Here is a 24,603-nt window from a genome sequence, read left to right on the forward strand (position 1 = left end):
AGCACACATTTCACCACAAATACACCAACCTCGCCACATAAAAGTCAAAACACAAAAGTCGCCACTCAAAACTCGCCACGCGCAGAACTCGCCACATGCAAAAACTAGGCTCTTGCAAAACTCGCCACAAGTGCAAAATTCTCCTCATGAAAAACTCGCCACACGCAAAACTTGCACACGCGGAAAAATTGCCACATGCACAAAAGTTGCAACACATGCAAAAGTTGCCTCACACAAAACTTGCACATACTCAAAAGGCACCACACATAATACTCGCAACGCGCAAAACTCGCCATGCGCAAAACTTGCTGCACATAACTTGCTACACTAACCTGTCACATGCAACTCGACACACAAAAAGTTGCTACACGCATGTTGCTACACAAAACTCATCTCACAAAAGTCACTACATGCATGTCGCCACACGCAACTCAACACACAACTTGACAAGCGAAACTCGCCCTAAAACACACACAAGTCTGGTATTATCCTTCAAAAATAAAAATCTGATTAATAAGCAGACAAACTACAACAATTGCACCATATAGGAAATACGGCAGCTGTCAGTCACATGACCTGTCTATTATGTGTATGTGTGAGCTAATATATACTGCCAGGGGGAGGGCTTCCTGTTGGCTGGGGATTTATCAGGCTGCCAATTTAGCTCACAAATACTGAGGTAAAAATACTGAGCAAATAACGTGTGAACGAGGTCTAATACAGGAGGAGATGACACACAGGTATATACTATATACAGGGGAGATGACACACAGATATATACTATATACAGGAGAGATGACACACAGGTATATACTATATAGAGGAGATGACATATAGGTACATATATATACAGGAGGAGATGACATACAGGTATATACTATATACAGGAGGAGATGACATACAGGTATATGCTATATATAGAAGATGACATGCAGGTATATACTATATGCAGGAGGAGATGACACTCAGATATATGCTATATACAGGGGAGATGACACACAGGTATATACTATATACAGGAGGAGATGACATACAGGTATATGCTATATATAGAAGATGACATGCAGGTATATACTATATGCAGGAGGAGATGACACTCAGATATATACTATATACAGGGGAGATGACACACAGGTATATACTATATACAGGAGGAGATGACATACAGGTATATACTATATATAGAAGGAGATGACATTCAGGTATATACTATATACAGGGGAGATGACACACAGCAGGTATATATTATATACAGGGGAGATGACATACAGGTATATACTATATACAGGAGATGACATACAGATGTATACTATATATAAGGGAGATGACAAACATGTATATACTGAGGTGATGAGGTGAAAATGAGAGGTGTGAGGTGAAAATGAAAAGGTGTGAGTGCAAAATGAGAGGAGTGAGGAAAAATAGTGGAGTGATCAGAAAATGACAGATGTGAGTTTGAAATGACAAGTGTTAGGGGGGAATGAGAGGAGTGAGGGAGAAAATGAGAGGTGTGAGGGAGAAAATGAGAGATGTGAGGGGGAAAATGAAAGATGTGATTGGGAAAATGAGAGGCGTGATGGGAAAATAAGAGAAGTGAGGTGCTATAACTAACCACAGATATTTACTATGCCCAGGCAACGCCGGGCTCTTCAGCTAGTCTAATATATAAAGCTGAATGTGTGTGTATGTATGTATGTATGCATGCATGTATGTATGTACTGCATGTGTGTATGTCCGGGATTGGCATCTGCACCGTCGCAGCTGCAGCCACAAAATTTTGCACAGTCACACATCTGGACCCCGAGAGCGTCATAGGCTATGTTGTGAGGTGAAATTTTAACCCCGCGCGTTCCAATTCACCAAACAATTTTGCCCCTATCTACATAATGGGGAAAAAGTGAAAGGAAAAGTGTTGGAGGCAAACTGACAGCTGCCAGATGTAAACAAGGGGTCTTAAAGAATGAGAGCCATGACGCCAAAGAGTATATACCGTACAGTTGCTAAGGTGGGGCCCCGACAATGCGCCACACACTACCACGTGCTTGAACACATATACCACCCTCAGCACAGATTTCACCACATATACACCAAACTCGTCACATAAAAGTCGAAACACAAAAGTCACCACTCAAAACTCACCACGCGCAAAATTCACCACATGCAAAACTCGCCACATGCAAAACTAGGCTCACGCAAAACTCGCCACACGTGTAAAACTCACTTCATGAAAAACTCGCCACATGCAAAACTTGCACACACGGAAAAATTGCCAAATGCACAAAAGTTGGAACACATGCAAACGTTGCCTCACACAAAACTTGCACATACTCAAAACGAACCACACATAAAACTCGCCACGCGCAAAACTCGCTATGCGCAAAACTTGCTGCACACAACTTGCTACACTAACCTGTCACATGCAACTCGACACACAAAATGTTGCTACACGCATGTAGCTACACAACAGGTGGATAGTGCCTTACAACCCTTTTGCTCTCAAAAATCTTCCAGGCCCACATAAATGTTGAATCTTGCCACTCTGTGAAATCAAGTACATCTGCAAATATGTCCACAAAGGAAGTGATCAAGCAGTTTTTGAACGCCAGAAAAATGGACCTATTATTGATGAAGTGGAGGCATTCCAGATGGGGAGGTACATAAGCAGCAATGAAGCTGTTTGGAGAATACTAGGATTCTCCATTCTAGGATTCTCCATTCATGAGCGCTACCCACCAGTTGTGCATCTGAGTGTGCACTTGGAAAATGAACAGAGAATTTACTTTAACCCAGCAAACTTGCAACAGCAGCTCCTAACACCACCTAAGACCACCCCCTGGCATTTTTAAAGCTGTGTCAACAAGACCTTATTGCAAAAACAATTCTCTACTGTGATTTACCAAAGTACTACACTTGGAATGCCTCCAGAAAAACACTGGAACGGAGGAAACGGGGGCTTGAAATTAAAGGTTATCCAGGGGTGAAAGCAAATAATACTCTTGGCAGAGGCGTAGCTAGAGCTTTTGCCGCCCGGGGCTGTTCCCGAGTTTGGCGCCCCCCCCCCCCCCCCGGCTCAATACACACAAAGGTTACCAAAAATGGTTTTCCTGTTTTGTAGAACTTAAACTGGGCCTAATGGTGTCACCCCCACATGCCACACCTGTGACTTAATGCCACCACACCATGACCAGGCCACATAGTGACCGAATAATACTACATACAAGGGACAAATACCACCGCACCATTTCCAGACCACATATTACCACCACATAGTCACTGAATACTACAATACTGATCAGTAATAAAAAAAAAAAAAACACAATACTATCACCATAAGTGCCAGTATTCACAGGAGATCTGTACTTAGTATGCAGTGTCTGTGTAGAGGTAATACAGAGATCACTGGTGACATTATACACAGGACCTCTATATAGTATACAGTGTATAGTGTCATGAAGACACAAAAGAGAATAGTAAAACCAAAAACACTCAGTTTGAAAAAATGTTGCAGTAATCCGCAAGTGCTCGTACAAGATGTAAAAAACAGGGTATTTGGTTGATACGTTTTTTGCAAAAAATGTATACTAAGCTGCTCTACCAATCTTCACGGTATACCCTTATCAGAGCAGTCCTAACTAATGTATGCAATCCCTATCTGATGTATTTAAAAACCTGATCATCTGTATATAACCTGTGTGAACAGGGTTCAGAGAGGAAAAATCCATGTGTGCATACAGGGTAGAACAGCTTTTGTGCAGATAGCCCAAGAGGAGTGGTGGAACTCCCCAGTCTTGTAGACACAAGAGAACAATTATGGAAACAGGAACACATGGGCTACTTGCACAGTGAACAAGTCTGTATGATCATGTTCACACACCACCAAGAAACCTGAAGACACAAAAGAGAATAGTAAAACCAAAAACACTCAGTTTGAAAAAATGTTGCAGTAATCCGCAAGTGCTAGTAAAAGATGTAAAAAACAGGGTATTTGGTTGATACGTTTTTTGCAAAAAATGTATACTAAGCTGCTCTACCAATCTTCACGGTATACCCTTATCAGAGCAGTCCTAACTAATGTATGCAATCCCTATCTGATGTATTTAAAAACCTGATCATCTGTATATAACCTGTGTGAACAGGGTTCAGAGAGGAAAAATCCATGTGTGCATACAGGGTAGAACAGCTTTTGTGCAGATAGCCCAAGAGGAGTGGTGGAACTCCCCAGTCTTGTAGACACAAGAGAACAATTATGGAAACAGGAACACATGGGCTACTTGCACAGTGAACAAGTCTGTATGATCATGTTCACACACCACCAAGAAACCTGAAGACACAAAAGAGAATAGTAAAACCAAAAACACTCAGTTTGAAAAAATGTTGCAGTAATCCGCAAGTGCTAGTAAAAGATGTAAAAAACAGGGTATTTGGTTGATACGTTTTTTGCAAAAAATGTATACTAAGCTGCTCTACCAATCTTCACGGTATACCCTTATCAGAGCAGTCCTAACTAATGTATGCAATCCCTATCTGATGTATTTAAAAACCTGATCATCTGTATATAACCTGTGTGAACAGGGTTCAGAGAGGAAAAATCCATGTGTGCATACAGGGTAGAACAGCTTTTGTGCAGATAGCCCAAGAGGAGTGGTGGAACTCCCCAGTCTTGTAGACACGAGAACAATTATGGAAACAGGAACACATGGGCTACTTGCACAGTGAACAAGTCTGTATGATCATGTTCACACACCACCAAGAAACCTGAAGACACAAAAGAGAATAGTAAAACCAAAAACACTCAGTTTGAAAAAATGTTGCAGTAATCCGCAAGTGCTAGTAAAAGATGTAAAAAACAGGGTATTTGGTTGATACCCTGTTTTTTACATCTTTTACTAGCACTTGCGGATTACTGCAACATTTTTTCAAACTGAGTGTTTTTGGTTTTACTATTCTCTTTTGTGTCTTCAGGTTTCTTGGTGGTGTGTGAACATGATCATACAGACTTGTTCACTGTGCAAGTAGCCCATGAGTGTATAGTGTCAGTGTATAGGTAACACTGACTCACCAGTGACGTCTCTAGGTGAAGTCCTTCATCTTTCATCCAGCACAGACCGCCATCATTCCTTCCAGCCAGGACTCGTTTCTGCAGGAAATAACACAGTTATCTCGAGCTCCGCTTGCAGAACACATTACTTAATTTTTCACAACTTCTACATTACATCACATGAAGAAAAAAAAGGCGATATAGTGTCACTCTGCACAGTAACAGGCCTGCCCCCCATTTAAAACAGTATACTCAAAAAATAAAATAAATACATCACTGCAGTAATAATGTCCCTTAATTATCCCCTATGGTAACACTATTCCCCACCCTGGCCCCGTTTATCTCATTCCTGGCTCCAGCCATATGTTCTCGCATCCTGCCCTCATGAGTATCCATTCTACCCCATATGATCTCCCCATCCTGCCCCACCAGCCTCCATCGTATCCGTCCTGCCCCATGATCCAATCCTGCCCCGTGTCTCCAATCATGCCCCGTATCTACATTCTGCCCATGCCTCAAGTCCTGCCCCCAGTGTGTCCAGCATATTACCCCCATGTTGTCCTGCAATCTGCCCCAGTGTGTCCAGCATATTACCCCCATGTTGTCCAGCAATCTGCCCCAGTGTGTCCAGCATATTATCCCCAGTGTGTCCAGCAATCTGCCCCAGTATGTCCAGCACTGCCCCCAGTGTGTCCAGCAATCTGCCCCAGTGTGTCCAGCTTTGCCCCAGTGTGTCCAGCATATTACCCCCAGTGTGTCCAGCAATCTGCCCCAGTGTCCAGCATTGCCCCAGTGTGTCCAGAAGTCTGCCTCAGGGTCTCCAGCATTGCCTCAATGTGTCCAGAAATCTGCCCCAGGGTCTCCAGTATTGCCCCAGTGTGTCCAGCAATCTGCCCCATGGTCTCCTGTATTGCCCCAGTGTGTCCAGCATTCTGCCCCATGGTCTCCAGTATTGCCCCGGTGTGTCCAGCAATCTGCCCCATTGTCTCCAGTATTGCCCCGGTGTGTCCAGCAATCTGCCCCATGGTCTCCAGTATTGCCCCAGTATGTCCAGAAGTCTGCCCCAGGGTCTCCAGCATTGCCTCAATGTGTCCTGAAATCTGCCCCATGGTCTCCAGTATTCAGTGTCCAGCAATCTGCCCCATAGTCTCCTGTACTGCCCCAGTGTGTCCAGCATTCTGCCCCATGGTCTCCAGTATTGCCCAGCAATCTGCCCCATAGTCTCAAGTATTGCCCCAGTGTGTCCAGCAATCTGCCCCATGGTCTCCTGTATTGCCCCAGTGTGTCCAGCAATCTGCCCCATGGTCTCCTGTATTGCCCCAGTGTGTCCAGCATTCTGCCCCATGGTCTCCAGTATTGCCCCAGTGTGTCCAGCAATCTGCCCCATAGTCTCCTGTATTGCCCCAGTGTGTCCAGCAATCTGCCCCATGGTCTCCTGTATTGCCCCAGTGTGTCCAGCAATCTGCCCCATAGTCTCCTGTACTGCCCCAGTGTGTCCAGCATTCTGCCCCATGGTCTCCAGTACTGCCCCAGTGTGTCCAGCAATCTGCCCCATGGTCTCCAGTATTGCCCCAGTGTGTCCAGCATTGCCCCAGCCCCAGACAGTCAGACATAAAGAAAAAAAAAAAAAAGTAAAATCCTCACCTCTCCCGTTCCTAGCGCAGGTCCGGTGCAGTCAGCGTCTCTCCGGCTCTGCGACGCTCAGGACAGAGAGGCAGAGCGGTGCGCACAGTAGTGACGTCATCGCGCCCTCTGCCCTGAGACGTCGCAGAGTCAGAGGACGCTGAAGCCGCAGGAACCAGGAGAGGTGAGTATTAGAGCGGGGGGCGGGGGCGGGGCCCTGTGGTGGGGGGAGCTGGCCCTGGTCGTGGCGGCGGACGGCGCCGCCCGAAGATTTAAAGGGGCGTCTTTTTTTTTTTTTTTTCTTCTTCTCCTGCAGCGCCGGCCGCCCCCCGCATTGTGCCGCCCGGGGCGGACCGCCCCCCGCACCCCCCTTCCTACGCCACTGACTCTTGGTCACGTCTACACTGTTCATCCGTCAAATGCAGAGTGCTTCTACCTGCGCATGTTACTTCATGTTGTCAAAGGCCCTACATAATTTTCTGACCTGAAGACTGTCGGAGGCCATGTGTGTGAAACATTCAGGGAAGCTTGCCAAAGAAAAGGACTTCTGGACAATGATGGACACTGGGACATGAGCCTCAGTGAAGCAGCAGCCACACAAACCCCAAAGCGACTAAGACACCTCTTTGCTATTATTCTAACATCCTGTAGCATTTCAAATCCTCTTGAGCTTTGGACAAAGTACAAAACTGATCTTAGTGAGGACATCCTCATGCAGATTAGAAGGGAAAATCCTCAGTAACTCATCAACGTCACTGAGGAAATGTTCAATGAAACTTTAATGCTCCTTGAAGATCAGTGCATAGCAATTTCAGGAAAAGCCTTACAGTTGCTTGGTTTGCCTGCTCCAATAAGAAATCCTGAAGGCATCCAATTGTGTAGGGAGATTTTCATAGAAACAAACTACAATATTGATGAACTGACAGCATTTGTGTCTCAGAACCAGCCAATATTGGTACCAGATCAAAGGGACGCCTATAACTACATTTTAAGTTTCAGTGAAACCAAGAAAGGTGGGAATGTCTTCCTTGATGCTCCAGGTGGAACAGGAAAGACATTTGTAATCAACTTGCTCCTGGCAAAATTTTGACAACAAAAAAAGATTGCACTTGCAGTGGCATCTTTCTTCTGGAATTGCAGCTACGATTTTAAAAGGTGGCAGGACAGCACATTAGACATTCAAACTACCACTTAACCTGTCTTATAGTGACAGCCCCGTGTGTAATATTGCCAAGGGATCAGGACTGGCCAAATTGCTTAAAAAATGCAGTGCCATCATTTGCACCATGTTACACAAAAGGGCTCTGGAAGCAGTGGACAGCCTGCTGCAAGACCTACTGAGCAACAAATATATCATGGGAGGAGTAGTTGTTGTTTTGGCAGGTGACTATCGCCAAACACTACCTGTTATTCCAACATCGACCCCTGCAGACGAACTCAATGCCTGTCTCAAAACATCGTACTTTGGAGAAAAGTAAAGAAAATGTCACTGAACACAAACATGAGGGTCTACATGACAGGCGATGTTTCTGCTGGACTGTTTTCGAGTCAGCTGTTGACTATTGTAGTTGGCAAGGCACCAGTAAACTCAACCACTAGACAGATCACCTTCCCAAGCAACTTTTGTTGCATTGTGACTTCCATTGAGGAGTTGAAAGCAAAGGTTTTTCCATACATTCAACTCCACTTCAAAAATTCTGGCTGGCTGTGTGAAAGGGCTATTCTAGCTCCCAAAAATGACAGCGTCAACAAGATCAATCTTCAATTCTAAATCTCTTTCCAGGTGTGTGCACAACCTACAAGTCAGTGGATCCAGTAATAGACCTTGCTCAAGCATTATTTTATCCAACTGAGTTCCTCACTTCCTTGGAGCCACAAGGACTTCCTCCTCACAGCCTCTTTATAAAACCTGGAGCACCTATTCTGCTATTGAGAAATTTGGATCCACCAAAGCTGTGTAATGGAACAAGACTCTTGATTAAGAACCTGTTTCCACATGTAATTGAGGCAACCATTTTGACAGGATGTGCCACAGGAGAAGATGTTTTCATTCCAACAATTCCTCTCATTCCATCTGATTTGCCTTTTCATTTGAAACGCCTCCAGTTTCCTGTTCGACTGGCATTTGCTATGTCCATCAACAAGGCTCAGCGACAGTCCTTGAAAGCTAGTTGGAATCGATGCATTTCTCGTGGTCAACTTTATGTGGCCTGTTCAAGAGTTGGAACAGCCAAAAATCTGTTCGTCTTTGCACCTGAAGGAAAACACTAAGAATGTCGTTTATCAAAAGGCTCTCGAATAAGTAGTAGAAGATTACTTCACATTACTTGGCCAATTTAGTTAAATCTGTGTGGAATATCTCTGGTGTTGAAATATATGTTGTGAAATGCTTCTATTAGCTTAGTTTTTGCCTTTTAATAATTACATTTCTATCTATTTGTTTTGTGGTTTTTGTGTGCAGAATAAATTTTTGTTAACACATTCTATTTTGCTAACAACAGTTATTAACCCGGGCGAAGCCGGGTAGTACAGCTAGTAGAATTATAAAAATGAATCACCGAGCAATACTGAGATAAAATGATAATAAGTGATTGGATACTCACTTGGTGTTATTTGGTGTAGCATATTGGCACCATATAAGTCACATCATTTTTATATAACTTATACTATTCCTATTTTATCAGTATCAACCACAACCAGAGGAAATCCTCATTCCCTGAATGCGTTCCATACCTAACACCAAATAACACCAAGTGAGTATCCAATCACTTATTATCATTTTATCTCAGTACTGCGCGGTGATTCGTTTTTATAATTCTTTTTGGAGACATACTTCATGCAGGGCTCTGTAGTGACATGACACTGGTATTGTCGAGGTATTGTGGGAATGAAAGGATAACCATACCCAACCCTTTTTCCAGTTAACCCACAAATGCTTAAAAACCCCAAATAAAACAGAGACAACAATTTCTTTGGAATGTTATAGGCCACAGCAGCCTTTAACAAAAACAAAAGCACATTGAAATAAAATACATTATTTTAACTAGGAGGAGTCTTTGAAGCTCCCAAGAATCTGGTGATTAACAAAGCATAAAGTGAATATAACCTAACACCACCAATTTATTCCCAGCCGTTACCACACTGTCTTGGGAACACCAAAACCCTAAGGGTTCACTGTTCATGATAAAATTCTAGGGGATCCGACCACCCCTGCCGGAACTCCCCTCCACAATTCACCAGATCCAAAACATGTTGAACTCCAAAACAGAGGAACCATATACCCCTGACCAATTTCCAGCAACTTCAAGGACTCCCCCTCCCGCCAAGAGGGCCATTGAACACCTCAAAGGCCTGAGACCCCCCAACCGAAACACTAAGGCCCTTTCTATGCCTTCCTGTAAACCGAGCACCCAAAAATCACTACCCACTGCATTTAAATGAACCTCGTCAGCCAACCAAAATTCACCTTTCTCTAACTCAAAATACCTCACGGCAACACCCCCATTTCTAGACACGAAAGGCGACACCGCCCTATTAACCTTTATCCTGGCCTTGTTGATTTTCACCAGCAACCTCATGTTTCACCAACATTTACGTGGCACTATTTCAGACCAAACAATGGTCAATCCTGGATACAAGAGCCACAACCGTAACAAATCCTGTTTTACATCTTTTACTAATTCTCTGAAAGGCCGAACCCCCAAATCGTTTCCACCAACCTGTAGAACCAAAATGTCCGGAGCTCTGTCCAGGCGAGCGCTCTTATGTATCTCCCGTAAGACCCTATTCCAGGCCATCTCCCTAAAGATGAGCCACCGTACCACCACCATTCTTCTTTCAAAACTAAGCTGTCTTCACTCCTTCCGCACGTCAGCCTGCAAGGCTCCCCAATGGACATATGAATGGCCGAAAATCCACACCAATAATGGCAGAGAACCGGAAACAACTGTTATGAAAGGCAATTCAGTACTACAATGGACATAGCGGTCAGAGCACATACAGTGATCTGACAATAACCCAAAATCATAGAACGAGCTCTGAGACGTGGGAACTCTGCAGACCGCAATTCCTAATCCTCTCCAAACAACACTAGAGGCAGCCGTGGATTGCGCCTAACTCTGCCTATGTAACTCGGCACAGCCTGAGAAACTAACTAGCCTGAAGATAGAAAATAAGCCTACCTTGCCTCAGAGAAATACCCCAAAGGAAAAGGCAGCCCCCCACATATAATGACTGTGAGTTAAGATGAAAGGACAAACGTAGAGATGAAATAGATTCAGCAAAGTGAGGCCCGACTTTCTTAACAGATCGAGGATAGAAAAGGTAACTTTGCGGTCTACACAAAACCCTAAAGAAAACCACGCAAAGGGGGCAAAAAGACCCTCCGTACCGAACTAACGGCACGGAGGTACACCCTTTGCGTCCTAGAGCTTCCAGCAAAAAATTAGACAAGCTGGACAGAAAATATAGCAAACAAATAGCAAAGAAGAACTTAGCTATGCAGAGCAGCAGGCCACAGGAATGATCCAGGGAAAAGCAAGTCCAACACTGGAACATTGACAGGAAGCCAGGATCAAAGCATTAGGTGGAGTTAAGTAGAGAAGCACCTAACGACCTCACCAGATCACCTGAGGGAGGAAACTCAGAAGCCGCAGTACCACTTCCCTCCACCAACAGAAGCTCACAGAGAGAATCAGCCGAAGTACCACTTGTGACCACAGGAGGGAGCTCTGCCACAGAATTCACAACAGTACCCCCCCTTGAGGAGGGGTCACCGAACCCTCACCAGAGCCCCCAGGCCGACCAGGATGAGCCACATGAAAGGCACGAACAAGATCGGGAGCATGGACATCAGAGGAAAAAACCCAGGAATTATCTTCCTGAGCATAACCCTTCCATTTAACCAGATACTGGAGTTTCCGTCTAGAAACATGAGAATCCAAAATCTTCTCCACAATATACTCCAATTCCCCCTCCACCAAAACCGGGGCAGGAGGATCAACAGATGGAACCATAGGTGCCACGTATCTCCGCAACAATGACCTATGGAATACATTATGTATGGAAAAAGAATCTGGAAGGGTCAGACGAAAAGACACAGGATTAAGAACCTCAGAAATCCTATACGGACCAATGAAACGAGGTTTAAACTTAGGAGAGGAAACCTTCATAGGAATATGACGAGAAGATAACCAATCCAGATCCCCAACACGAAGTCGGGGACCCACACGGCGTCTGCGATTAGCGAAACGTTGAGCCTTCTCCTGGGACAAGGTCAAATTGTCCACTACATGAGTCCAAATCTGCTGCAACCTGTCCACCACAGTATCCACACCAGGACAGTCCGAAGACTCAACCTGTCCTGAAGAGAAACGAGGATGGAACCCAGAATTGCAGAAAAATGGCGAAACCAAGGTAGCCGAGCTGGCCCGATTATTAAGGGCGAACTCAGCCAAAGGCAAAAAGGACACCCAGTCATCCTGATCGGCAGAAACAAAGCATCTCAGATATGTTTCCAAGGTCTGATTGGTTCGTTCGGTCTGGACATTAGTCTGAGGATGGAAAGCCGAGGAAAAAGACAAGTCAATGCCCATCCTACCACAAAAGGCTCGCCAAAACCTTGAAACAAACTGGGAACCTCTGTCAGAAACGATATTCTCTGGAATGCCATGTAAACAAACCACATGCTGGAAGAACAATGGCACCAAATCAGAGGAGGAAGGCAATTTAGACAAGGGTACCAGATGGACCATCTTAGAAAAGCGATCACAGACCACCCAAATGACTGACATCTTTTGAGAAACGGGAAGATCAGAAATAAAATCCATAGAGATATGTGTCCAAGGCCTCTTCGGGACCGGCAAGGGCAAAAGCAACCCACTGGCACGAGAACAGCAGGGCTTAGCCCGAGCACAAATCCCACAGGACTGCACAAAAACACGCACATCCCGTGACAGAGACGGCCACCAAAAGGATCTAGCCACCAACTCTCTGGTACCAAAGATTCCAGGATGACCAGCCAACACCGAACAATGAACCTCAGAGATAACTTTATTGGTCCACCTATCAGGGACAAACAGTCTCTCCGCTGGACAACGATCAGGTTTATTAGCCTGAAATTTTTGCAGCACCCGCCGCAAATCAGGGGAGATGGCAGACACAATAACTCCTTCCTTGAGGATACCCGCCGGCTCAGACAAACCCGGAGAGTCGGGCACAAAACTCCTAGACAGAGCATCCGCCTTCACATTTTTAGAGCCCGGAAGGTACGAAATCACAAAGTCAAAACGGGCAAAAAACAGCGACCAACGAGCCTGTCTAGGATTCAACCGCTTAGCAGACTCAAGATAAGTCAAGTTCTTATGATCAGTCAATACCACCACGCGATGCTTAGCTCCTTCAAGCCAATGACGCCACTCCTCGAATGCCCACTTCATGGCCAGCAACTCTCGGTTGCCCACATCATAATTTCGCTCAGCAGGCGAAAACTTCCTGGAAAGAAAAGCGCATGGTTTCATCACTGAGCAATCAGAACCTCTCTGCGACAAAACAGCCCCTGCTCCAATCTCAGAAGCATCAACCTCGACCTGGAACGGAAGAGAAACATCTGGTTGACACAACACAGGGGCAGAAGAAAAACGATGCTTCAAGTCTTGAAAAGCTTCCACAGCAGCAGAAGACCAATTGACCAAATCAGCACCCTTCTTGGTCAAATCGGTCAATGGTTTGGCAATACTAGAAAAATTGCAGATGAAGCGACGATAAAAATTAGCAAAGCCCAGGAACGTTTGCAGACTTTTCAGAGATGTCGGCTGAGTCCAATCATGGATGGCTTGGACCTTAACAGGATCCATCTCGATAGTAGAAGGGGAAAAGATGAACCCCAAAAATGAAACCTTCTGCACACCAAAGAGACACTTTGATCCCTTCACAAACAAAGAATTAGCACGCAGGACCTGAAAAACTGTTCTGACCTGCTTCACATGAGACTCCCAATCATCCGAGAAGATCAAAATGTCATCCAAGTACACAATCAGGAATTTATCCAGGTACTCTCGGAAGATGTCATGCATAAAGGACTGAAACACTGATGGAGCATTGGCAAGTCCGAATGGCATCACTAGATACTCAAAATGACCCTCGGGCGTATTAAATGCAGTTTTCCATTCATCTCCTCGCCTGATTCGCACCAGATTATACGCACCACGAAGATCTATCTTAGTGAACCAACTAGCCCCCTTAATCCGAGCAAACAAATCAGATAACAATGGCAAGGGGTACTGAAATTTAACCGTGATCTTATTTAGAAGGCGGTAATCTATACAAGGTCTCAGCGAACCATCCTTCTTGGCTACAAAAAAGAACCCTGCTCCTAATGGTGACGATGACGTGCGAATATGCCCCTTCTCCAGGGATTCCTTCACATAACTGCGCATAGCGGCGTGCTCAGGCATGGATAAATTAAACAGTCGACCTTTTGGGAATTTACTACCAGGAATCAAATTGATAGCACAATCACAATCCCTATGCGGAGGTAGGGCATCGGACTTGGGCTCATCAAATACATCCCGGTAATCAGACAAGAACTCTGGAACCTCAGAAGGGGTGGATGACGAAATTGACAGAAATGGAACATCACCATGTACCCCCTGACAACCCCAGCTGGACACCGACATGGATTTCCAATCTAATACTGGATTATGGGCTTGTAGCCATGGCAACCCCAACACGACCACATCATGCAGATTATGCAACACCAGAAAGCGAATAACCTCCTGATGTGCAGGAGCCATGCACATGGTCAGCTGGGTCCAGTATTGAGGCTTATTCTTGGCCAAAGGCGTGGCATCAATTCCTCTCAATGGAATAGGACACTGCAAGGGCTCTAAGAGAAACCCACAACGCTTAGCATACTCCAAGTCCATCAAATTCAGGGCAGCGCCTGAATCCACAAATGCCATGACAGAATACGATGACAAAGAGCAGATCAAGGTAACGGACAGAAGAAATTTTGACTGTACCGTACCAATGGTGGCAGACCTAGCAAACCGCTTAGTGCGCTTAGGACAATCAGAGATAGCATGAGTGGAATCACCACAGTAGAAACACAGCCCATTCAGACGTCTGTGTTCTTGCCGTTTAACTCTGGTCAAAGTCCTATCGCACTGCATAGGCTCAGGTTTAAGCTCAGGTAATACCGCCAAATGGTGCACAGATTTACGCTCACGCAAGCGTCGACCGATCTGAATGGCCAAAGACATAGACTCATTCAAACCAGCAGGCATAGGAAATCCCACCATGACATCCTTAAGGGCTTCAGAGAGACCCTTTCTGAACATAGCTGCCAGCGCAGATTCATTCCATTGAGTGAGCACGGACCACTTTCTAAATTTCTGACAATATACCTCTATCTCATCCTGACCCTGACAAAGAGCCAGCAAATTTTTCTCTGCCTGATCCACTGAATTAGGTTCATCGTACAGCAATCCGAGCGCCAGGAAAAACGCATCGATATTACTCAATGCAGGATCTCCTGGCGCAAGAGAAAATGCCCAGTCCTGAGGGTCGCCGCGCAAAAAAGAAATAACCATCAAAACCTGTTGAACTAGATCACCAGAGGAGCGAGGTTTCAAGGCCAGAAATAATTTACAATTATTTTTGAAACTCAGAAACTTAGTTCTATCTCCAAAAAACAAATCAGGAATAGGAATTCTTGGTTCCAACATAGCTTTCTGATCAATAGTGTCTTGAATCTTTTGTACTCTTGCCGAGAGCAGATCCACAAATGAAGACAGACTTCTAATGTCCATCGCTACACCTGTGTACTGAACCACCCAAATGTCTAGGGGAAAAAAAAGGCAAAACACAGTGCAAAGAAAAAAAAATGGTCTCAGAACTTCTTTTTTCCCTCTATTGAGAATCATTAGTACTTTTGGCTTCCTGTACTGTTATGAAAGGCAATTCAGTACTACAATGGACATAGCGGTCAGAGCACATACAGTGATCTGACAATAACCCAAAATCATAGAACGAGCTCTGAGACGTGGGAACTCTGCGGACCGCAATCCCTAATCCTCTCCAAACAACACTAGAGGCAGCCGTGGATTGCGCCTAACTCTGCCTATGCAACTCGGCACAGCCTGAGAAACTAACTAGCCTGAAGATAGAAAATAAGCCTACCTTGCCTCAGAGAAATACCCCAAAGGAAAAGGCAGCCCCCCACATATAATGACTGTGAGTTAAGATGAAAGGACAAACGTAGAGATGAAATAGATTCAGCAAAGTTAGGCCCGACTTTCTTAACAGATCGAGGATAGAAAAGGTAACTTTGCGGTCTACACAAAACCCTAAAGAAAACCACGCAAAGGGGGCAAAAAGACCCTCCGTACCGAACTAACGGCACGGAGGTACACCCTTTGCGTCCCAGAGCTTCCAGCAAAAAATTAGACAAGCTGGACAGAAAAAATAGCAAACAAATAGCAAAGAAGAACTTAGCTATGCAGAGCAGCAGGCCACAGGAATGATCCAGGGAAAAGCAAGTCCAACACTGGAACATTGACAGGAAGCCAGGATCAAAGCATTAGGTGGAGTTAAGTAGAGAAGCACCTAACAACCTCACCAGATCACCTGAGGGAGGAAACTCAGAAGCCGCAGTACCACTTCCCTCCACCAACAGAAGCTCACAGAGAGAATCAGCCGAAGTACCACTTGTGACCACAGGAGGGAGCTCTGCCACAGAATTCACAACAAACAACACAAACATAAGGCTCTAAACAACACTTAGTAAGAAAGCACAATCGACATATTAATATTAACAATCCCCGACCACCCCTTGCGGCCTAACATAACTGCAATACCTTTTGGACCGCAATCTTCCAATATGCCAAATAGCCTCAGCCCCCAAGCCTCCCAAAGCTGGATCTGTTGCAGTCCAATCCTAAAAGAGTGAGGAGCAAAACAAGATTCTTCCAATCCCAACAGCCCTCCTAAAAACCACCGTACACTGATACCGAGATAAAAATGAACAATCCGCGTGACACAATAAGAATCCTTCCCAATTGGGCTGGAGATTCCAAAAATGTGTCAAACAATTAACCGGACACATAGCCAAACAAGCAATCGAGCCTAACACGACCCGTATACCTTTTTCTTTTTGATCAGACTTCGACCAATGTAACCAAAACTCCACTCGACCGTATGACAACGACACATCTCTAGCCAAAATCCCCCCCATCACTTTCTTGCTAGGTGACACCAGTTCTCCAACTCTCAGTGCCCCAAAGAAAGCAAAAGAAAAAGCCAACATAAACAAAGTTCAAAATCCAACAAACATAGAGATGCTAAAGCCCCTCCCAATCTTTCCAACAAAATAAAGAATACATGACGCCTCAAGCCTCCCTGACAATGATTCCTATGAAAACCATTGACTGCCTGTTTCATCAAATAGACCTTGGACAAATCTTACTGACCCCGTAACTTAAAACTAAAGGCCAAGGCTGCCATAACACGTGACACCTTTGCAAACGACCAACCCTCCAACGCCCCTCGAATCAACCAGTTCAGCAATGGTCCCGCCTGCTCATCTACACCTGGCTCACTGGAGCCCACTGCTAACAAACCCTCCCAAGACAACCAAATCGCCTGATAAGCCTCTCAGGTTCTGGGAGCCAACGACGACTGTATCAATGACTCAGCATCCCGAATACCACATGCCAAAGTTCCGCAGGGCACTCCAAGCCGAAGACCTCCGCCTCCGGAGCCAACAACCAAAAACGATCGAACTGCAAATGAGAAAGAGAGTCAGCGATGATATTATGTAAACCCGGCACATGAGACGCCGTCACATGGGAATTCAAAGCCAAACATGACAAAACCAACTGTCTCAGCACATGCACCACTGGAGGTGACGACGCAATCAGACAATTGATTGCGCATACCACCCCCATATTGTCACAGTTAAAACGTACTCGCCTGTCATGGAACTCCTTTTTCCACAAATGCCCCGCCTTTAGAATGGGAAAGATCTCCAACAATACAATATCCTGTACCAAACCTGAAGAAACCCAAGCCGCTGGCCATTTTGTCGGACACCACTTGGCCTTAACCCCTTCATGACCTTGGGATTTTACGTTTTTCCGTGTTCGTTTTCCACTCCTCTCCTTCCCAGAGCCGTAACCTTTTTATTTTTCCGTCAATTTGGCCATGTAAGGGCTTATTTTTTGCGGGACGAGTTGTACTTTTGAACGACACCATTGGTTTTAGTATGTCGTGTACTAGAAAACAGGAAAAAAATTCCAAGTGCGGTGAAATTGCAAAAAAAGTGCAATCCCACACTTGTTTTTTGCTTGGCTTTTTTGCTAGGTTCACTAAATGCTAAAACTGACCTGCCATTATGATTGTCCAGGTCAGTACGAGTTCATAGACACCTAACATGACTAGGTTATTTTTTACCTAAGTGGTGAAAAAAAATTCCAAACTTTGCTAAAAAAAAAATTAAAAAAAATTGCGCCATTTTCCGATACCCGTAGCATCTCCATTTTTCATGATCTGGGGTCGGTTGAGGGCTTATTTTTTGCGTGCCGAGATGACGTTTTTAATTATAGCATTTTGGTGCTGATACATTCTTTTGATCGCCCGTTATTGCGTTTTAATGCAATGTCACGGCGACCAAAAAACGTAATTCTGGCGTTTCGCATTTTTTTCTCGACAACCGGATAAAATGATGAGGTGCCCGAGCTCCGGCCGTGGTGCCGGTCAACCTTCTTGAAAAGACTCTCCCCATCGGCATGACTTCACACACAAAATTAAGCTTCCCTAACAACAACTGGAGATCCTGCAACGACAATTTCTTCAAATGACGAGCCCTGACCACCTCCTCCTGCAACCCGACCACCTTCTCTTCCGGCAATCGGAACTCCCAATTTACAGTATCAATGACCATGCCCAAAAAACCTAAGCACGTGCTCGGGCCTTCCGCTTTGCCCGAAGCCAATGGAACTCCAAAATGATCAGCCACCCACTCAATTGCTCTCAAAATCCTGTGGCAATGATCAGACCCGGCCGGGTCAATGCACAAAAAGTCATCCAGATAGTGAATGACAGAATCGCAACCCAAAACATCCCAAACCACCCATTCCAAAAAAGAACTCAAAGCCTCGAACAGGGAGCACGATAGAGAACAACCCATCAGCAAACACCTTTCCACAAAAAAAAAACCCCATTCCAAAAACAACCCAATAATTTAAACACTGTTTGGATGAATCGGCAATAACCGGAACGCTGACTCAATATCCGTCTTAGCAAAGAGGGCCCCTTTGCTGAACATACAAACCCGAGCTACGGCTTCATCAAATGACGCGTAAACCACAGAGCAGAGCTCAGGGTCAATACCGTCATTAACAGACAGCCCCTGAGGATATGACAGATGATGAATCAACCGAAACATTCCCGCTTCCTTCTTGGGCACTACCCCAAAAGTTAAACAACTAGATCCTCAAACGGTGGCACAGTGAAAGGACCTGCCATGCGACCCAATGCCACCTCCTTACCTAATTTCTCCGAAACTACCTCTACATTGCTGACCGCAGATTTTTAATAACAGGATTAGCAACAAAAGGAGGGGCCGGGATGATGAAGACAACAAATCCGCCTTTTCTCTCTCTGGATATCTACTTAGATAAGGAACCTCCTTCCCCCCCCTTGAAAGGAATGGCCAAACTTATTCTGTGCCATAACTCACAGAGCCCAATGTCCTTTTGGTCCCACCTAAGTTCAGGCCAAATAGCCTTCCTTTGTCTGAATTGCTCATCGTACCTTAGCCACACCTGACCCTCATATACCCTATGAGCCTCACTGATGGAGTCCATATAGCAAAAGAACCCAGAGCAATTCTCCGGCGCCTTTTCCCCTATAACGCTGGCTAAAATGGCAAAAGCCTGAAGCCAACTAATAAACGTCTAGGGAATCACACCCCACCTTCGCTTCTCCTCATCCTCTTTGTTTACTATCCTCTTTCTCCAAAGGAAGCAGGGAAAAAAGTTCAACATATTCGCCATTTGAAATCTTCTCCCTGACCTCCTTTTTAAGATGTGACCCCAATGGACCTTCAAAGCACACATAGACCTCCCAGTGTGCCCTATCATCTAAGTGAATCCTATATTCTTTTTCCATCTGTACTGATACGGAGATGGGTTCAGCTGTCAAAACCGCCACCCCATCCGACCTAACAGGCCACACTTGCGGACCCACCCACACTGCCAAATGCCTCTGCTCGACCATCCCGCGATCCAACCTAGCCAGCAAATCCCGCACATTAGCTAAGACCTCACAAATCCCCGCTCTATCCATATCACCTGCAACCCCTGCCCCCACATTAGCACTGCTCACATCCCCCGACTACTACTAAAAGCAGGGGAGGATAAGATTTGCAGACACAGACCAGACATGGACACATACTCACCAGGCTGCGAGGGAGCTGTGAGCCCTCCAGTCGGAATTCCTGGATCCAAATGCCCGTGTGCTAAACTGTCCTGACCTGTCCCATCCACTGGTGACTGCTGGCATGATCTTTGAGATTGCGCAGATGGCTGTGCCTCTGGAAATTGCTCCGATAAAGGGAAGAGGTGCCCTGACCGCTGACTCTCAGTAGGGGGACTTACCTGTGCAGATGCCCCTGCAGCACACCGACCCCCCCATCAGAGGCACACCCCCGAGAAAAAGATGCCAATCTGCCAGGATCCCTGGGAGCCGGAAAAAACACTGCTGTACTGAAAGAAGGGGCGGCCCGATCCCATACAAGCCCAAGCCGCACACTGCTTCACCGTCCTCAGAGCCTGCAGTGGTATTCAAAAATGCTGAGGCAGGCCGCCAGACATGAACCTCGCTGCTGTGGCCTCCTGTAATTTCAGGCCCCACACGCTGCCTGGTGCGCACTGTCTCTGCCCCCAAATCGCTGTGAGACGATGGCCTAGCAACTGCCACCGGATCCCGCCTGGCCGTAGGATTCCTCCCAGGCGGGGGCCTGCTGGCCTTGGATCTTACCGGCGTCCGGCCTGGAGGGTCCCTGGAGGCTTCTAACCAGCCTTGGGGATGCGATGCTGCTGCGGCCCTCAAGCTCTCCAGTACTCTGTCAATTCCGGACATGGTGAGTGCACAGAGTACACTTCTTGAACCCAGAAAGCGGGAACTGACTGGACCCCACCCCTAACCCGACTTTATATACTACCCCACTATGACCAACCCCTTAATTATCCTTCCCTCCACCCTCCAACCCATTGTCATGTCGGCCTCCGCTCATGCCTTTCCTTACTGTATGAGGGACATACTGTTTGAAGGACTATGTTTGACTGTGTGTGAGAACTGTTGGGGTATCACATTATGTTGGGAGCTATTAATGGAGGTGCAATAGCTGAATAACAGGAGAAGTATAATGTACTGTTTTTTAAAAACCTTTGCAAAAAGCAGTACATTTTTATGATTTTGATTAGCTGCTAGAAGTAAGAATGCATGTTACAATAAGCTGTACCATAATATATATTAGCAGTAGCAGCTAATCAAGAGACTTAATTCTGCTCAATATGTAGTGATAAAAAATAATTTAAGACAATAATAAACAGAATAAGGAACATTTGATTTGCATTGAGTAGCTTCAATACATATCAAATTTCCTTGCCAAATAAAAAATCTTGACAGACATCACTACTTTACACTACTTTTCCTAAACTTTGACTTACTTTACACTTCTATTATATAGTATCTTTTGTTCACTCAAAACTGAGTTATGTACCTGTAATAAATCTAATAATTAGTTACCTGTTATTAACTTATACCAATTTATTTCTATAGTGCAGGGCTATATTTCATGTTCTAGAATGTGATTTATTCACATAGTTGTTATTTAGAAAACATAAGTGTAAATAGAGATAATTCTAATTCTAAAGTTGTGAATATAGTGATGCATATTTATGAACACTGTCAATACCTAGTGCAAACTTAGACTAGATAGTCTCAAAATCCCGCAGAATTGTCTGTTTGAGTTTACACCACATACCACTTGGCTTACTTTGTGGCGTAAATTGGCACCAAAACAAATGTTGAACTATGTCTTTTTCAGTGAAGTCACACCTCTTGTCAAACAAGGCAAAGATAGTGTCTAAAATACATAAATAGGGTGGACATTGTGAAAGACCGTTTTTGGAACAACCATTGTTGTATCTAGCGCGCTCCCAAATTAGTTATCTTAGTTAAAAAATGCTGTTTTTTTTTTTTTTTCAAGCACTGGCAGATCCCACTGGGGAGAAGGTTTCGCTCTTTAAAATTGTGGTTTGTCTTGAGGATGTATGGTGTAAAAGGACTTCAGGATTACATTCGAAAGGTAAAGAAATGTAAAATTATAGATACCAATTACAATTTTTCCTTTTCAAGGCTGTTAATAGCGAGTGACTGGTAGATAGCTGCATCACAGTCATTATTCAAAGCATTGTGTTCTCATGTACGGAGCAGTGACACGATAAAGTCACTGAGGTTCTTTTCTGATACAAAATCCCTTTCAAACAGCTGATCGGTTGGCGAGCTGGGACTTGATATTGATCGCTTATCCTGAGAATACAACATCTATTTTAAAATGCTTAAAGCTCCTTTAGGGTAAGTTCACACTGGGCGTTTTTATTTTTTTCCAGCAAAACCTGATTTCTTGGCAGGAAAGAGGCTACGGCAACAACACATGTATTGGTGCGTTTTTTGTTGCGTTTTTGGGGCTTACTTGTGTCTCTTTGTGCCTGCTAATAAAGTTGAGTGCTCCCAGAGAAAAAAAAAACAAACTACGGTACTTCTTGTAGATCCATACCTCTAGATCCTTTAAAAAGCTGTTAATTTTGTTAATTCATGTGCCGCTACAGTAAGTCACACTGACAGGTAAGAATAGAATAGATATACAGTGGGGAAAAAAAGTGTTTAGTCAGCCACCAATTGTGCAAGTTCTCCCACTTAAAAAGATGAGAGAGGCCTGTAACTGACATCATAGGTAGACCACAACTATGAGAGTCAAAATGAGAAAACAAATCCAGAAAATCACCTTGTCTGATTTGGCAAGATTTATTTTGTGAATTATGGTGGAAAATAAGTATTTGGTCATTAACAAAAGTTCATCTCAATATTTTAATATATATCCTTTGCTGGCAATGACAGAGGTCAAACATTTTCTGCAAGTTTTCACAAGGTTGGCACATGCTATTGGTGGTATGTTGGCCCATTCCTCCATGCAGATCTTCTCTAGAGCAGTGATGTTTTGGGACTGTCGCTGGGCAACATGGACTTTTAACTTCCTCCAAAGGTTTTCTATGGGGTTGAGATCTGGAGACTGGCTAGGCCACTGTAGGACCTTCATCTGCTTCTTACGAAGCCACTCCTTCATCGCCCTGGCAGTGTGCTTGGGATCATTATCATGCTGAAAGATCCATCCACATTTCATCTTCAATGCCCTTGCACTCAAAATCCCACGATACATGGCCCCATTCATTCTTTCATGTATAGTACATGGATCAGTTATCCTGGTCCCTTTGCAGAGAAACAGCCCCCAAAAATGATGTTGCCACCCCCATGCTTCACAGTAGATAGATCTTTGGATACAACTCAGCATTAATAATAATAATGATGATAATCTTTATTTATATAGCGCCAACATATTCCGCAGCGTTTTACAGTTAAACAGTTTCAACCACACCAGTCATAAGTAACAGCGTAAACAATAATATAATGATTAAAGCAAAATAATACAACCCTCCTGCATGTGAGAGCTTACAATCTACAATGAGGTGGGGAAGATACAGAGTACAAGATGTACAAGATGTAACCTGAAAGAGAAGAAAAAAAAGTTAGATTATACTCACCCAGGTGCGGTCCGGTCCAATGGGCGTTGCGGTCTGGGTCCAGCCCTTCCTATCTTCATATGATGTCGTCCTCTTCTTTGCTTCCTGCCGTGACTCCTGCGCAGGCGTACTTTCTCTGCCCTGTTGAAAGCAGAGCAAAGTACTGCAGAGCGCAGTTGCCGGACCTCTCTTACCTTTCCCGTCGCCTGCACACTGCAGTACTTTGCTCTGCCTTCAAAAGGGCAGATAAAGTCTGCGCAGGAGCCGCGACAGGAAGCAAAGAAGAGGACGTCATCGCATGAAGATGGGAGGCGCTGGACCCGGACCGCGACGCCCATCACACCGGACCGCACTGGGACCGCCCTTGGGTGAGTATAATCTAACTTGTTTTTCTTATCTTTCAGGTTACATGGGTTGGTTATCTACAGCATTACAGAATGCTGTAGATAAGCCCCTGATGCCGGTGGCCTTAGTTTATAGGCGAATTTTGGGGTGACAGATTCCCTTTAAGTAGAGGGACATGTCTGGCACTGCAGGATCTGAATCTCTGGCGGCATAGTGTGCTACTAATGGTAGCCTTTGATACAGAGGTCTCAGCTCTATGCAGGTCATTAACTAGGGCCCCCCCATATGGTTCTGGGATTTTTGCTCACTATTCTTGTGATCATTTTGACCCCACGGGGTGAGATCTTGCGTGGAGCCCCAGATCGAGGGAGATTATCAGTGGTTTTGTATGTCTTACATTTTCTTATTATTGCTCCCACAGTTGATTTCATCATACCAAGCTGCTTGCCTATTGCAGATTTGGTCTTCCCAGCCTGGTGCAGGGCTACAATTTTGTTTCTGGTGTCCTTCAACAACTCTTTGGTCTTCACCATAGTGGAGTTTGGAGTGCGACTGTTTGAGGTTCAGGACAGGTGTCTTTTATACTGATAAAAAGTTCAAACAGGTGCCATTACTACAGGTAATTAGTGGAGGACAGAGGAACCTCTTAAAGAAGAAGTTACAGGTCTGTGAGAGCCAGAAATGTTTTTAGGTGACAAAATACTTATTTTCCATCATAATTTACAAAATGAA

The 24,603-nt window shown here is 44.9% G+C and overlaps 1 protein-coding gene across 3 annotated transcripts in view; it reads left to right on the forward strand.

Annotated features, from left to right (window-relative positions):
* Nucleotides 1-24,603, forward strand: part of DDC (dopa decarboxylase) — a 313,463-nt gene that overhangs the window by 220,722 nt on the left and 68,138 nt on the right. For all 3 annotated transcript variants that reach the window (XM_069730344.1, XM_069730340.1, XM_069730343.1), the window contains one exon: nt 21,936-22,034. In XM_069730344.1, coding sequence (XP_069586445.1) covers nt 21,936-22,034 — 99 coding nt within the window. The remainder of the gene's footprint in view (nt 1-21,935; nt 22,035-24,603) is intronic.

Source organism: Ranitomeya imitator, chromosome 6 (genome assembly GCF_032444005.1).
Source record: "Ranitomeya imitator isolate aRanImi1 chromosome 6, aRanImi1.pri, whole genome shotgun sequence".
In the NCBI taxonomy this organism is placed as follows: Eukaryota; Metazoa; Chordata; class Amphibia; order Anura; family Dendrobatidae; genus Ranitomeya; species Ranitomeya imitator.